The 15,464-nt window shown below is 35.0% G+C and overlaps 1 protein-coding gene across 1 annotated transcript; it reads right to left on the reverse strand.

Moving 5' to 3' along the window:
• Positions 1-10,948: 10,948 nt before the first annotated feature.
• On the reverse strand, positions 10,949-14,679 carry LOC143583703 (prefoldin subunit 3-like). Its single transcript, XM_077065938.1, has 6 exons — positions 14,500-14,679; positions 14,313-14,370; positions 14,143-14,214; positions 12,630-12,749; positions 12,274-12,375; positions 10,949-11,115 (listed from the first exon to the last, which is right to left on the reverse strand). The coding sequence occupies exons 1-6, from the start codon at positions 14,658-14,660 to the stop codon at positions 11,041-11,043; spliced, it is 588 nt and encodes a 195-aa protein (XP_076922053.1). The 5' UTR covers positions 14,661-14,679; the 3' UTR covers positions 10,949-11,040.
• Between the last annotated feature and the right edge of the window lie 785 nt (positions 14,680-15,464).

The raw sequence follows: 15,464 nt of genomic DNA on the forward strand, positions 1-15,464 counted from the left end.
TTTAAAACTCGTGACTAATTATATAAAAGTATTGTTATTCATGCTAATGATGACTATTATTATTAATTAATTTTGTAAGAGAAATCTCAAAAAAAAAATTAGAGAATGGTGAGTGGTTGTGAGTAGAGGAGAAATAAAAACTAAAGAGATGAGTAAATTTAGAGAACCACTGTTCATCCTCTATTTATTTTTAATATATCTGAAAGTGGTTGTGAGTGGAGGAGAGAGAAATTATAATGATAAAGATGTAAAAAAGTATTATTAATTGTATATGAAAGAGAAAATGTAGTGTTTTTTAGTGTAATTATAAAGATATAGGTAGAGAATGTGATATGAATACTCTAATAATGGGCTTGAAAAACATAAGAAAGGAACTTAAATATAAAAACGAAAACGGACTATGAAAAAAATGTTTATATGTTCGTTCGTTTTACCAAATGAAAAAAATATATATATTAATGTTTGTTCATTTATTATTAAATAAGTGAACTTCATGTTATGCAATTCACTAAACGTTTATTTTTTTTATTGGGCATTATATATATGTATATAGCAAAGTTTCTGGTACTCACATAATTGTACTGTACTACTGCTACCACTTTCTATGCATATGGTACAAGGTATTTTATGCATAATTTTGCTTACACGTTAGCCTCCACGTCTGCTTCTTCTGCTAGCATTGTCTATCATTATTGTCCCTTCATCCTCTTATCACAAGTATCGATGTGTCACAGTATGCCACGAGACCACCGTTCAATTTCAATTTATTCATTCTTCCAAATCCTGACACTTGCAACTTCCGAGTCATCGTTCTGCATTGCCGGCCAACAAACCACAAGAGGCGGTCTTTGTTGTCGGCTATCTACCCATATGCACATCACTTTTTTTGATGCCTAACACCTTTGCCATTCTGATCCTCCAGAGGCTAAGCAGGTAAGTCTCTCTCAAGAACCTGTTTCAGTAACATTACTCACTTTTATCTCTTTTGTTTAATTGTACCCGTTAGCTAAATGCTTGAAATGATACGAGAGAGAGAGAGATAGATAGAGAGACCCGTTTCAATCAAGAAGATGAAGCCGACCGACTTCTTTAACCGTGCGCCAACAGCCTCTAGCGATTTCAGTCGGAGTTGTTCGTATAGTTGCAGATCCATGTTTCAGATGAAGAAGACAAAGCGAGTTCTTCTCACATACGCCGACAAGTAGGTAATCGTTTCATATTTCTTTTGTTTTAGTTGTACAATATCAAAAAGTGGAATACCCTATATCGAATTTGGGGAAAAGAGTAGTGAAAAATGAACCCACTTTCGGGTTCATCCTTAACCACTGTCTGTGTTTAGGGGAACTACAAAATTTTGGATTAGTATGTTTATTGGTAATTTCTATTTCATTTATATGTTAGTTTCCGGGCTTTGTGTTGAATCTTAGGTTCCAAGTTTCAATCATATGTTTGTTTATTACATGCCAATTATATATTAATATAGAATCATTTGTTGGTGACTATAGGTTGGCAGCGAATGCGGACACTCGAGATAATTACTAGAAGTCACACCTTACATATCCTTTGATTTCCTTTGTTCATCGCTTCTGCCAAATTCAAGATAAATCATTTAGCTTTGACTATTAAATATTTTAACATGACGAATTGATTTTTATAGAAGATTGTTCTTTTGTTTCACTTAGAATTCACATGCCAGGGTGTTTCTTCCATGTTAGGGTATTATTTGATTATTCAAGTATAACCTTTTGTCTGAAATTTGAATATGATAGTTTTTCATTGTCAAAGACCAAACTGATTTACTAGTTTTTTATATTTAAATTTTTAGAGCTAAAGGGTGACTCATGCGCTGCGCATCAGCTTATGTACTCAAACAAGTTATGTACTGTAGTTCCATAGATAATGATATTTCTTCTTTTTCTTAAAAGAATTTTTAGTTTTTGTTTTTTTGTCTAGGCACTTAAATAAGCATTTTAAGTAGTCTGTAACAATGTCGTTGTTGGAAATTCAAGTGCAGAATTAGTTGCCACATTTTGTGATAATATTTTTAAAGGTGGGAGTGAGAAATTAAGTGATGAAGCTATTGAAGTCACACTTGAGAAGGTATATTAAATTGTTATTGATGGCATCCCGTTTATAAAGATATTAATACAGGTTGTGGCATTTGACTTATGTATAATTAATTTGCAGGTTTTAGTGCGTTTAGTGTTTACCTACATCAATGATGAAATATTATGAGAATGGTTTAAAGAAAAAGGTGCATGCTCATATACTAATTGTAGTTAAAAGGATATTTAATTTTTTTACATGATTATTTGATTATTATATCAGACTATTTAGTGCAATTGTGTATGATGCTTACCTGGGATTAACTTTGTGATTTTGAAGTCTATTAAATGTGAGATATTATTTGTATTTTTGCTAGAACAGACAGATTTGCCACATACAAAATGTCAAAACCATTAGCTACAATACCTAAAACGATAAAAAAAACAATGGCTGTGAATAATCTACTCAAACCTCTGCTGCCAAGCACATGTGAGATCACCAAAAATTGTTTCTATGAGAAAGGTTTTGGTAAACAACAAATCCATAAATTATAATTTCACGCTTCCGCCGCGAAGCGCGGGTAAAAAAACTAGTTATTAAATAAGTGAACTTCCTGTTATGCAATTCACTAAACGTTTAGTTTGTTTATTGGGCAGTATTATTATTAGAAAAATTAATGTTTGATAACATGTTGAGAGACGTTCTCATTCCCTAAATATTATGTCCATCTTTTTTCAAGTAACTCGAAGTAGAGATAGATTCAAAATTGAACTCCAAAAAACTGAGATACTAAATTGTCTCCGTCTTATGGTATACCCTCGATCGCCTACTTCACATCATTTTTGTAAGAAAAAAGAAAATAAAAACACTCCATAAAAAAGTATAAAACACAAAAAAGTAAAAAACAAAAAAAATATTTATCTATCATTTCTCGTTTCAAAATCAATCAATCAACCATACCCAGTGAAGTCTCATCAATAGCAAAGCTATGAGTAGGGTCTAGGGAGGATGTGATGTAGGCACACCAAATAAAAATTCTCAGTTTAGCTTTAGGGTTTCATTTAGCTTTTAGAGCTAGGATTTTGTGGGGTTTAATTTTTAACTTTTTTTGGGTAGTGGCGGTGGAGGGGGGCGGCGGGTGTTAGATTTTTTAGCCTGGAGGGGGGCTTTCTCATCCATTAGACGGCCCGTATCAAACGTACCTTATCTGTATAGATATTTATTGAGACGGGTTGTAACAGCCGCCTACTATTTGAGCTGGACCTAAGGGAAACTTATCCATGAAGTTTTGATTAGATGGACCGTTTAATCTTGTGACGATTCGTATCGATGTCGAGTCAACAACAGTTTTGATAACAACTCCCTAACGTGGCATGCGTGTATTCATGGCTTTCCAAACTTGTTGTGCGATAAATACATGTCCCATGCACGTTCCCAATCATCACAAACATCTGATAATCATTTACAATCAATCCTTTAGCTCTAAGCTAGTGTTTTTGAGGTTTTTGTGTATTAAGCAAGTTAAGCAAGCAAGAAGGTGTAATCACTAGCAAGGTGGTTTTGTTTAAAACGTTTAAGAAGTATAGAAATCAGTCCCAAGTCCTCATTAGGTTCCATCAATTGCTTAGCATTTACGTAACCATATTCTAGCTTCGTTAAAGTTCGTTTTCACTTGTTAAACCCATAACTGAGGCCCTGGGAATCAAACCTTGTCAAAATTATATTGGCATAATGCTAACATCTTTCATAAGTCACATAGGAAACTTAGAACCAATAAACAAATATCTAAAAGGTGTTTAAAATGATTTTTATACAAAACGAGCTTGTGCAGACGGTTAGAAAGACCATTCATCGTCATACGGTCTTTCACAAAGATTTTTCATGTGGGTCAAGGGTCAAGTTTGATAAGACTTGTCACATGCATATACAGACTGTAACAGGTTGTTACGGTCCGTTTCATTAATACGGGCCATCTAAACAATTTGACACCCCGTCACAACAAAGGTTGAATCAAAAAGTAAACCCTAAATCACGTCTCATCGGTATGTGGTCCATATCAAACCAAAATATTATTATCTATATCTATATCTATATTATATATAAAGGAAGAGTGATGGGCACAAGCGTCTTTTCATAATTGCATGCGAAGAACAAAACCGACATTTCATAATAGGGCAAGAAAAGTAATTTGTCAATGTATCCATCAATTCTTAAAGCTTTTAGTACAACATTATGAAGCTTCACTTTTGAGTTTTTAGTCAAGTTGGGGTGGTCTGGTCCGGTAAAAGCTAAAATAAACGGGTCTTAATTGTGTAAACCACTAAGTAATATGATTGTTCAATTTTATTTGTCCCGGTAAAGATTAAGGCATGGGTTAAAGTGGACAACAATATCGGTGATTGCGGTTTTTGCGTTTTTTCGAACTTTAAATTAATCTATATGTTTTTAAGACTATATTTTTCAATTCTAATTCCATTGCATTAGACTTTTTCAGGGACGAAAAAAGAATAAGTGTGAGGATATTTGATATAATGCTAAATATATATGTTTCCCTTGTATATTTTATTTAATATTTAATTAGTTTTTGTTCGTTTTTTGTTAAGGATTGTATACTACTAACATTATTGTGTTTTGTAGGTTCCAGAGGTTGATCGTGATCGAAAAGGGAGAAAAACGAGTCAAAATAGCCAAAACGAGGAGCCGGAACGCATTTGGAAATGAACTGAAAGGAGACCCGGTCGGACTGGCCGATCTAACCGCCCCCCTAATATTGCACGCCGCGCGGTGCCTAGATCCCAATTTTCCGGATAATTACCTGTTTTGTTCAGTATTGGGCCATGTTTTAGTATAAAAACACCCCTAAACTTAACCTGAAAAATACTCTACGAACCGGAGCCAGATTGGGAGTTCCTTGGAGCTTAGGATTACAATATTTGCTGGTTTTGAATGCAAGGAATCACCCGATGAAGCGCTACTTGATCAAGATCGAAGATTACGGGTTTTATCGCCTTTAATCTTTCGTTTCTACTGTTTTTCACCATGATTTCTTTTATTACTATTTTGTTTAATTTTAAGATGCTAGGCTAAACGTTACAGACTGCGTAGGCTTATGATGAACCTCTGTTAAAGTTGGATTTGTTTTAATTTTGTTTTTCGTTATGGTATTATGAATCTGTAAACTATTTGATTTTATTTGATTGATGCATATGTGTGCATGGTTTTGTTTGGTGAATTTTATTATTTCACATTATCCTTGGTATTTGTCTGTCATATAATAGGATTTTATTAGGTCATTTACTGTGTGTTCTTGACTAGTTTGTGGTTGATTTGCAATAAAGCCATAGGAATAATATTATTAGTCAAACGAATAAAAGTGTGCTGCTTACCTAGAAAGTTGTAAGGTGATACGTTATTGTTAGATCTTTGTTGATTAAGATTGCTAGATTTAGTTTTTCATAAGGAGTCCGTCTAGGTTTGATTTATTAACCATTTCTAGCAAGTCAATTGAGTTTATTAAATTACCTTTGATTTCCGCGCTATAAGGCTGGATTTCACTATAAAGGTACTCTTTCATAAATTTATTAGATAACTGTAAGGTAATTTAATTTATAAATTGGTGTGTCTTAAAATTTATTAGAAACCCATATGTGTCTATTTTACGATCTCAATTCCTTAACTATTATTTTTCAACTATTTGATAACTGAAACTTTGGGGATTCCAGCCTAGTTGGTTTTTCATTGTCATCTGAATCTGTCAAACTTGCTTGTCTTGTGTTTCATTAATTGTCTTTTATTTTAGTTTATTTTATTAATATAATACTAATTAATTTAAAACCCCCCTTTAAATAATATTAATAAATAGTCATGTCAGTAAGTCGAGTCTAATTTACTAGTTACGTAATTCAAAGAGTCTCGTGGGTTCGATATCAGGACTTACTTAGCTGTACTAGAGTCGACTTGTACACTTGCCGGTTAGTAGTTTGAGTTAAGTTTAAGAGTCTAGAATTATTACTTAGTGTCTAAATTAACATATTTTAGTTAATAAATTATTTGACTACTTTTAGCACATCAGATAGTTATAGTTATGTATGTATTGTGTATTAAAGAAAGTATGAAAGGATGAATGTATGAATGTATGTATGAAAGCAAGCTAAACATGTTAAGTATATATATGCCCTCGGGTATGTATATAAGTATGTGAATGTATTGTATGTTGCCTGATTAACTAGATATCACTCAGCATAGCTGACTTTTAGTATGCACACAGGTGAATAGGCTAAGACAGCTAGCTTGAATGAAGACACATGACATTGGACTGAAGATACTGGCATCTTGAGAAGAATGTTATGATGTTATATTTGATTATGTTTTTATTTTGAAAGACAAATTTGAATGATGTTAAGACAAGATTTAGAATGTTATGTGGTATATAGTTGACTTATTATATTCCGGGAAAAGTTTTAATTCACTCTGATATTTAGAACTGTGTTTATGAGTAAATCCAACGCTAAAGTAGGGCACTGGGATTTGGGCCTTTCAATGGCGTTCTCAGAAAAAACACTTGTTGCAACATCTTCAAATCATGATGAAGTCATTGCATTGCATTGCATAAAGCTTCAAGAGAATGCGCATGGTTAGATCTATCTCACGACACATATTGACTTCTTGTGGACTAGAGAAAGGTCGAAGTCCAACTCTTATCTATGAAGATAATGTAGCTTGTGTCTCGCAGCTGAAGAAAGGGTATATCAAAAGTGACAGAAAATAGCATGTACCCCCAAGATACTTTGAGTATACTCGGGACCTTATTAAAGACAATCAGGTTGAGATGAGATATGTCCAATCCACCAACAACTTAGCTGATCTTTTCACAAAAGCACTTCCCGCAGCAACATTTCGAAAACACGTTCATGATATTGGCATGAGACAAGTACGAAAAATGTAATGACATACAACTTGAGGGGGAGCTATATACTTGTAAGGCCCCGTTACCGGTAGCCCTACTTTCGTGTTGGATTTACTCATAAACACAGTTCTAAATATCAGAGTTAATTAAAAACTTTACGCGGAATATAAAACTTTCATAAAACATTGCATATCAATTCATAATCATGTCTTAAAACATTCCTCTTGTCTTTCAAAATCAAAACATAACTTATAAAACATATCAGATCTTCAGATGCCAGGCTTTAGTCTTCTGCCATGTGTCCTCCACTCAAGCCAGCTGTCTCATCCTACTCACCTGCGTGCATACTAAAAGTCAGCTACGCTGAGTGAGTTCTAGTTAATCATACAATACCATACAATACCTTCTTACATACATACGTACTTAACCTCATAACTTTCTTTCATACACACATAAGTACTCATACCTTCAATCTTACTTACATACTTTCTTTACATTCATAATCATACGTTTTAAAGAGCCTTTCGCCCTATAACCTCACAGATATTATAAGGGTCTGGTCCTAACATCACAGATATTATAAGGGTTTGGTCCCTAACATCACAGATATTATGAGGGTCTGGTCCCTATCCTCACAGATATTGTAAGGGTCTGGTCCCTAACATCACAGATATTATAAGGGTCTGGTCCCTAACATCACAGATATTATAAGGGTCTGGTCCCTTGTTTTCGAATATTAGTAGGGTTCGATTCCCTCTTCGTTACCATACAACCATACATCATACCTCGAGTATTATTAGGGCTCGGTACCCTTTTCGTAACCATACAACCATACAACCGTCATTTCCTTCTTTTATTAACTTTATTACGTTCATACACATAAACATACATATCATACTTACCATATTTATAACGTTACAACCTGACAGTACGTGCAATATCCGAAGATCGTTCACGTACCATCAAGCAATCATTCATACATATCACATATATCACATATGGCATACACTTATCACTTAGGATAAATGTATTAACAACACATCAAGTATGCACACAGCCCCGAAAACATAACAAGGAATGGGGCTAGAAACTCACCTGGATCCTGTTACGCTCGCCGTTGATCGTAATTCCTTTCTTTAACTGGGCTCGGCTAACTGTATAATATTTACACATATCAATTAACTACTACTACTCGTTTTGTATTTCTATCTATATATGACCCACAACGAACGGGGGTCCGGGGGCAGCGCCCCTGGCAGCGGGGTTCTAGGGGCGGCAGCCCCTAGCGGGGTCCAAGGGGCAGAGCCCCTGGCTGGGGTTAAGCTGCCAGGTCAGCTTGGAAAAATTTTATTTTCGATAACTGCCTTAACACATTTTCCATTAGGTTTTTAATTTATTTTCTAAACGAACTTCACTTCAGGCGAAGTTAAACCTCGGGCGAACTTGGCTTCAGGCGAAGTTAAACCTCGGGCGAACTTGGCTTCAGGCGAAGTTAAACCTCGGGCGAACTTGGCTTCAGGCGAAGTTAAACCTCGGGCGAACTTGGCTTCAGGCGAAGTTAAACCTCGGGCGAACTTGGCTTCAGGCGAAGTTAAACCTCGGGCGAACTTGGCTTCAGGCGAAGTTAAACCTTGGGCGAACTTGGCTTCAGGCGAAGTTAAACCTTGGGCGAACTTGGCTTCAGGCGAAGTTAAACCTTGGGCGAACTTGGCTTCAGGCGAAGTTAAACCTTAGGCGAACTTGGCTTCAGGCGAAGTTAAACCTTAGGCGTACTTGGCTTCAGGCGAAGTTAAACCTTAGGCGAACTTACGCTTGAAGGCGAAGTTACCGCTTGAAGGCGAAGTTCATCAGGCGAACTTAATCTTGCAGGCGAAGTTATCGCGCTGCAGATCTGTTTGCCCATAAATCCTTCGTTTCTTAGCCAAATAACTCGATTTTGGTACCCACGGAATCGTATGATCGGCGCCTACAAATCCCAACCATCAAATCGGCCTAAAATCGACGTTTTAGGGGTCCGATTTGGGCAGTTTGGGTTTCGGGTCCGGTTAACCCATCCAATCCTAACCATTTTCAGTAATATTAGCTTTGGTGGATATGTTCTTACCTTACCAACTCAGATCTATCAACAAAATCTCGGGTCTCGGCTTCGAATCTTGATCGGTTAGAATGTGTGTGTTTTGAGTGTGTGAAGAAAGAAGGTGGAAATGAAAGATTGGGTTTGGGATGGGATATTTATATCCCTCTAAGCCCACGGACCCGAGGCCCATTTTCATTTAACCCATCTTACGCAATCTAAGCCCAACTCCCTCCTTACTCGACATTAAATAATTAACAACGTGAAATCACTAAACATAACTTTCTTTATTTATAATTAAAATTTTAGGATGTTACAATACTGCACTTTTTTCACCTTTGCTAAAGTTTTTCTCACTGGGTTTTATTTAGAAAGGTTTTTAATGAGGTAGTACCTCAAGGCTACGAAGTTTGAAAATGTCATCGAAGGGGGAGTGTTATATTTCATCAAAGATCTTGAGTGTATTACACCCTTGCTGATGTGCACATTTTCAACCTCAATTTAATGACCATGTCCCCCAAATAGTTGAGCGTTGTAGTATATATATATATATATATCATATATAGTAGGTAAATGTAAGAGTAAAACTGTAAAAGGCATCCCAATATTTCACATTTGATGTATTATTAATACCATCTTAAAAGTTTCTTAAATCTCATAATCAAAACTTGATTAAAAATCAAAACTTGTTATAATAGTGCTAAAATTATAACACTACAGTTTCATGTTTTTTTCTTATCCTTTTTATTTATTTATTCTAGTTTTAGAGTTACAACTTACAAGCTTTATCTTCGTTTAAGCATTTTTCAAAACATAGGGCAAAAAGAAGTGCAATTTGGTTCATCAAAGTATATCTTTTGGAAGTTGCTCGATATGAAATCCATTAAAAGGAAGCATGACGACCGTCGATTCCCTTTGCCATCCGTTACACCAGCGTGTCCACAGCACTTACGTTTTGCCTTTTTACGATTTATAAATTGATACTCTGAACGGATAAAAACTAAAGAAACATCTTAATCGTCTTGCATTTTTGTTCAAAGTTGTAACGTGATTCAAATGTTTATAATGTTTACATCAATTATTTACAAAACAGTAGACAACATGTTGCCGGCCCAACCAAACTTGACCCGACTAGTTTGGCACGAACTTAGAGTCTAAAAGTTGAACTCGTTTTGACTTGCGACATTAAGATAGTAAAATGTCTGAAAATACCATTCGATAACGAAGATTAAACGTTCAACCCAACAAACAAACTCTTCGGTATACATTAATGTTACACAATGGGTACATAGCAACAAACCAATAAGCAGAAATGATATCAAAATTCATAAACACTGCCGAAAGTTTAAGGGGAAAAGTTTAACTAAATTGATAACAACCTCAAAAGCAAGTTTGCACACCTCTTTGTATTTGTTTTTTTCTCATGAATCTTGTGAAGACGTCTGTTTAACTCTTCTTTGATGGACATACCAATTGTAGACCCGAGCAATCATAACCTAATTACAAAAGTAATTTAAAAATACAGATAGCAAGATTGGACTTATATATGACCAATACAAAAGTGGTGGAATAATAAGGAGCCGGAACGCATAAAAACTAAAGAAACATCTTAATCGTCTTGCATTTTCGTTCAAAGGTGTAACATGATTCAAATGTTTATAATGTTTACATCAATTATTTACAAAACAGTAGACAACATGTTGCCGGCCCAACCAAACTCGACCCGACTAGTTTGGCACGAACTTAGAGTCTAAAAGTTGAACTCGTTTTGACTTGCGACGTTAAGATAGTAAAATGTCTGAAAATACCATTCGATAACGAAGATTAAATGTTCAGCCCAACAAACAAACTCTTCGGTATACATTAATGTTACACAATGGGGACATAGCAACAAACCAATAAGCAGAAATGATATCAAAATTCATAAATACTGTCGAATGTAGGGGAAAAGTTTAACTAAATTGATAACAAACTCAAAAGCAAGTTTGCACACCTCTTTGTATTTGTTTTTTTCTCATGAATCTTGTGAAGACGTCTGTTTAACTCTTCTTTGATGGACATCCCAATTGTAGACCCGAGCAATCGTAACCTATTTACAAAAGTAATTTAAAAATACAGATAGCAAGATTTGACTTATATATGACCAATACAAAAGTGGTGGAATAATAAGTAAAGAGTGTGTGTGCCTGCATGCATATATAATCTTTCGATCCTGGTTTAAAAGAATTAAGTGTTTAGGCTCTAAAGACCGAAACGTGCACCTCACGTATGTTAGGCGTTAAGTTGTCTTTTCATCTGTTTTACATATCAACATTTTTATAAAGCAATAATTTCATAATTTCTTCAACCCCTTTGGCTGATTTTACATATTACTCTCCTACAAACCCCAATTTTCACCCAAAGTACAAGAGGAGCGCCAATGAGTGTGTATCAAACTGAGATAACCAACCCATAACCTGAATAACTAAACCGAAATAACTGAACCCAATAAAAGCCGACAGTTTGGTTTTATTAATTTTTTAAAACCGATTGGTCGGTTCAGTTCAGTTTGGTTACAGTTTCTATTTAGCCAAAATGGAACCGCAATAACTGAGCCGATACAAAACCAATAATTTTCTTTTTTTTAACTAATTTTTCAGTTCAGTTCAGTTTCGGTTTTGTTATCAACAAAAACCAAAAACACTCTGAATCGAAAACTCAAAACCGACAAATTTGGTTTGATTATCTTTTTAAAGCCAATTTTCAATTCGGTTTTGCTGTCAACCAAAAAAACAAACCGAACGGATTGTAACAGAGAAGAATCCGACTTTTAGTAACTTAAAAAGAAAATGTCCTACCCGAAAATTTTAGATTCAAATGTGTAAAATCGATTAAATATTAATTAAAAAAGTTAAGCTCAAATTCATTATATTGTGCCATTTTTTCCGACCCGAACCTTTCAAGCCCAATTAACAAAACTGAAAAACCCGAAACAAACTGAACTCATAGTAAAAACTGAAAAACAGGAAAAAAAACGAAAACCGACCCATGCTCCTAGCACCACCTCAAGCCACTAGGGCGCTTTCCCCATCGTCTCACAGATTAGGCGCGCATTTTTAAACCAAGTTTTGAATTAGGTAAGTACAAAATTTACTATTGAAAAAATTCGTATGTATTCTTTATTTTTTATCGAACAAAAGGTAGCATCTAACTTGCGATATAAAACGGCTTCAATTTAACAAATAAATATATTTAATTAAAGTGGTACCTGAGTAATGGTAACTTGATCTCTCAAGAACTGTAGATCAGCAACTAGTACTTCTAAACTGGCTTTTGCATTTTCCAGATTGTTCTGTAGCAGAGTAGTGGCCTACATATAAGTAAATCCGGGTCAGCTTCATCTCCAACAGGTCAGACAGATAAAAGTTCAAAAACATAGCAAAAGCAACCAAAATTCCAACGTGTAGCTGAAAGTCTAGTTTTTTAGGTCATATTTGATATATTACCTATTTTTGAATATTCAACAAAACGTGGTTATGGGTCAAGAAGGACCGGCCATTTTGACCCAATTCCCAGCCCGCCCATTTTTTCACCTATAAAGATAATCCAAAACAAAAGATGTACCTCTTCACATGAATACTCGAGCATTACGTTTGCTCCTAACCATAAGCATACAAAATCTGTATTATCGATCCGGGCCCGAGCATAGATGCCTTCAGATACCTCAAAATCTGTAAGTAATGTCTGTAAAGAAAAACAGGCCCGCATATAATATTTCCAATATCACACAAATACAAGTAAAATGAGTTTTTACCAGCATATCACAAGGTCCATAATAAGGCTATGTTTAGTGGAGGGGCTAAAAAATGGGGCGACTTGCGCCATGTGGCGCCCAGTCAGCAAAGAGTGAGTTTTTGTTTTAGGGGTGCAATGGTGTTGTAGCCCCACACACACACACACACACATATATATATATATATATATATATATATATATATATATATATCACACATATAAATAATAATAAACACGAAACGTAAATCCGGCGACAAATATTCATCGCCCCCCACTTGTCGCCCCACTTATCGCCCAAGGGGGCGGTGTTTTCTTCAATTATCGCCCCATTTTTGGCAAATTGCCGCCCCATTACGGGAACCTAATCTTGCTTGGTAGTGTACATTAGGGGTGTGCATGGGTTGGTTTAGGACGGTTTTTGTCAAACCCATAACCATAACCGATATAGCGGTTAATAGACAACCATAACCATAACCGATCCGTCATGGCGGTTTTGGTTAATCGGTTTAACGGATATAACGAGTCGGTTATGGGTCAGTTAAGCGTGATTAAAATATACAATCCTTTCGTATGATTGTGAACACTAAATAGCCGCTAATTGTATTGTGGAATTCAAATATATTTCTTTTTTTATTGCAATTTATGAAATATACATATCTAATTGGCATATTAAATAACTGAAATTGAAATTTAGACCGACAATTATGTAACCAATATCGCCAATATTATTATTATTGGCCTAAATCTTAGTAGGCATGGAGAACTTTATTATGTAACGGACTAACGGCAATAAGTGTAAAAGTCACATAAATAGGGCGGTTCGGTTATGGCGGGTTTGGAATTAACATTAACCAAAACCGACCACATTTGGTGGTTTTCAAAAATTCATTACACCGACCCATCGGTTATATCGGTTATCGGTTAAAATCGGTTCGGTTATGTCGGTTATGGTTCGGTTTGCGGTTATAACGGTTAATTTGCTCACCCCTAGTGTACATGGCTAATTATATGTCAAACTGTTAATAGCATAGTTTTCAAAGGCGCTAGGCGCACTCAAGGAGCATAGACCTAGAGGCCAGGTGTCGTCAACTTCAAGATCAAGAAGCGAGGACTAGGAACTAGATGCGCATATATTGGGCATGGCCTGGAAAATGGGCTAGGCGCATGAAGCGAGGGCATTTTATAACTAAGGTTAATAGCACAAACCAATACACATATAGTCATAAAATCTTAACTCTTATTGACGAGTCAAAACTCAAAACCAATATTTAGAAGTGAAATCCACTAACAAGAAAGGCAGTGAGCACAAACTGATTAGACTGGCAAGTATAATATTACGAACCTCGTCACTTTCCTTCTTAGCTTGTATAGTGGCAACAACGTCTAAGCACTTCTCGATATCTGGAATCTTGGCCTGGTAAGAAAAATATAAACATATTGTTATGCTATATCATAAAAGAAAAGAAAAGAAAAGGTTATTAATTTTAAAATAAAGTATAGAAATGATAGTACCTGAAGATCCCTCTGTTGAGCAAGAAGTTTCATCTCAACCACTTTGTATTGCTGAAGCCTGCACATACAATCATCATAAATTCAAAGTTTTAAAGAATAGATATAAAATATAATTGACAAACCCTAATACAGATATGATGTTATTATTATAAATTAGAAATAATGAGTGAATAATAATTAAAATGACCTTTCTTGTAGGAAGGCTAGAGCAGAGTTGACATCAAGCCCTAACTGATTCAAATAAGCTTCCACGTCTTTCACAAACGACGCCGCCGGTATTCCCCTCCGTTCCCCCACCACTTCACCCTCCATCTGCACCGCCGATGCTGTTGCTGTTGCTGTAGCCATTTTCTTTCTTTTCTTTTCTTTTCTTCGAGGAGGATACAAAATTTATGGTATTTTTTTAAATATTTTAATTTGTTTCTTTTAAAAACAATAAAAAACAATTTTCAAATCTAATAAAGAAACATCATTTTCTTTAAAAGACACATGCTTCGTTCAAAAATCATAACGCTTCTCATCGTTTGTAACCAGATACTTCGCCTCGTCTACAACCGGTTCTTCATAATTTGTCGGTTTCATAATCCAAACAACATCAAATATGTTCATCGTTTTCAATTATCAACTATGATTTATATTTTAGTGTTTAATAGGTTTTTGTGAAGAACATCAAGCTGATTCACTGCTATTGTATTTAGGGTTAAACTGCATGATATTTTATATTAATCGTTAATAGATTTGACATTTAATCGATTCCTATTAATCTATTTATGTTTTAGTCTTTTTTGGGTTTAAAGGTATGATTTTTTTTTTAATTATTGGCTAACTGATATGATGTTTAATCTGTTTGTTACTTTAAATTGTGTTTATATATTGTGATTTTTGTTCCTAATACGCCTTATTTGACTAATGTATTAGATTCCTACTTGTTCGCTAGGAGCAAGATATCTCATTTTAAGGATTCATGTGAATGATGTGGTTCAAGTACACATGAAGGTTGTTTACAAAAAAGATTTGGTTTTAAATGTGTACACTTTTCATGTGATAGTGTATGTGTAGTGGTTTAATTCATGTAAACTAATAATTTGTATCACTTTGACCTTTTTTTATTGCTATTTAAGAAACTAATAAAATTAGTTCAGTTGTTGGCTT

The sequence above is a fragment of the Bidens hawaiensis genome, unplaced genomic scaffold (genome assembly GCF_021521415.1).
Source record: "Bidens hawaiensis isolate Kalapana, Puna unplaced genomic scaffold, B.hawaiensis_p1.1 tig00032492_1, whole genome shotgun sequence".
Classification (NCBI taxonomy): Eukaryota; Viridiplantae; Streptophyta; class Magnoliopsida; order Asterales; family Asteraceae; genus Bidens; species Bidens hawaiensis.

Coding starts and splice junctions, on each gene's coding strand:
- LOC143583703 (XM_077065938.1), bottom strand. CDS start 14,660: ATGGCTACAGCAACAGCAACAGCATCGGCGGTGCAGATGGAGGGTGAA. Junction 14,215..14,312: donor CTCAACAGAGGGATCTTCAG/GTACTATCATTT, acceptor TTTTCTTACCAG/GCCAAGATTCCAGATATCGA. Junction 12,750..14,142: donor CTAAGAAGGAAAGTGACGAG/GTTCGTAATATT, acceptor TTTTCTTTACAG/ACATTACTTACAGATTTTGA.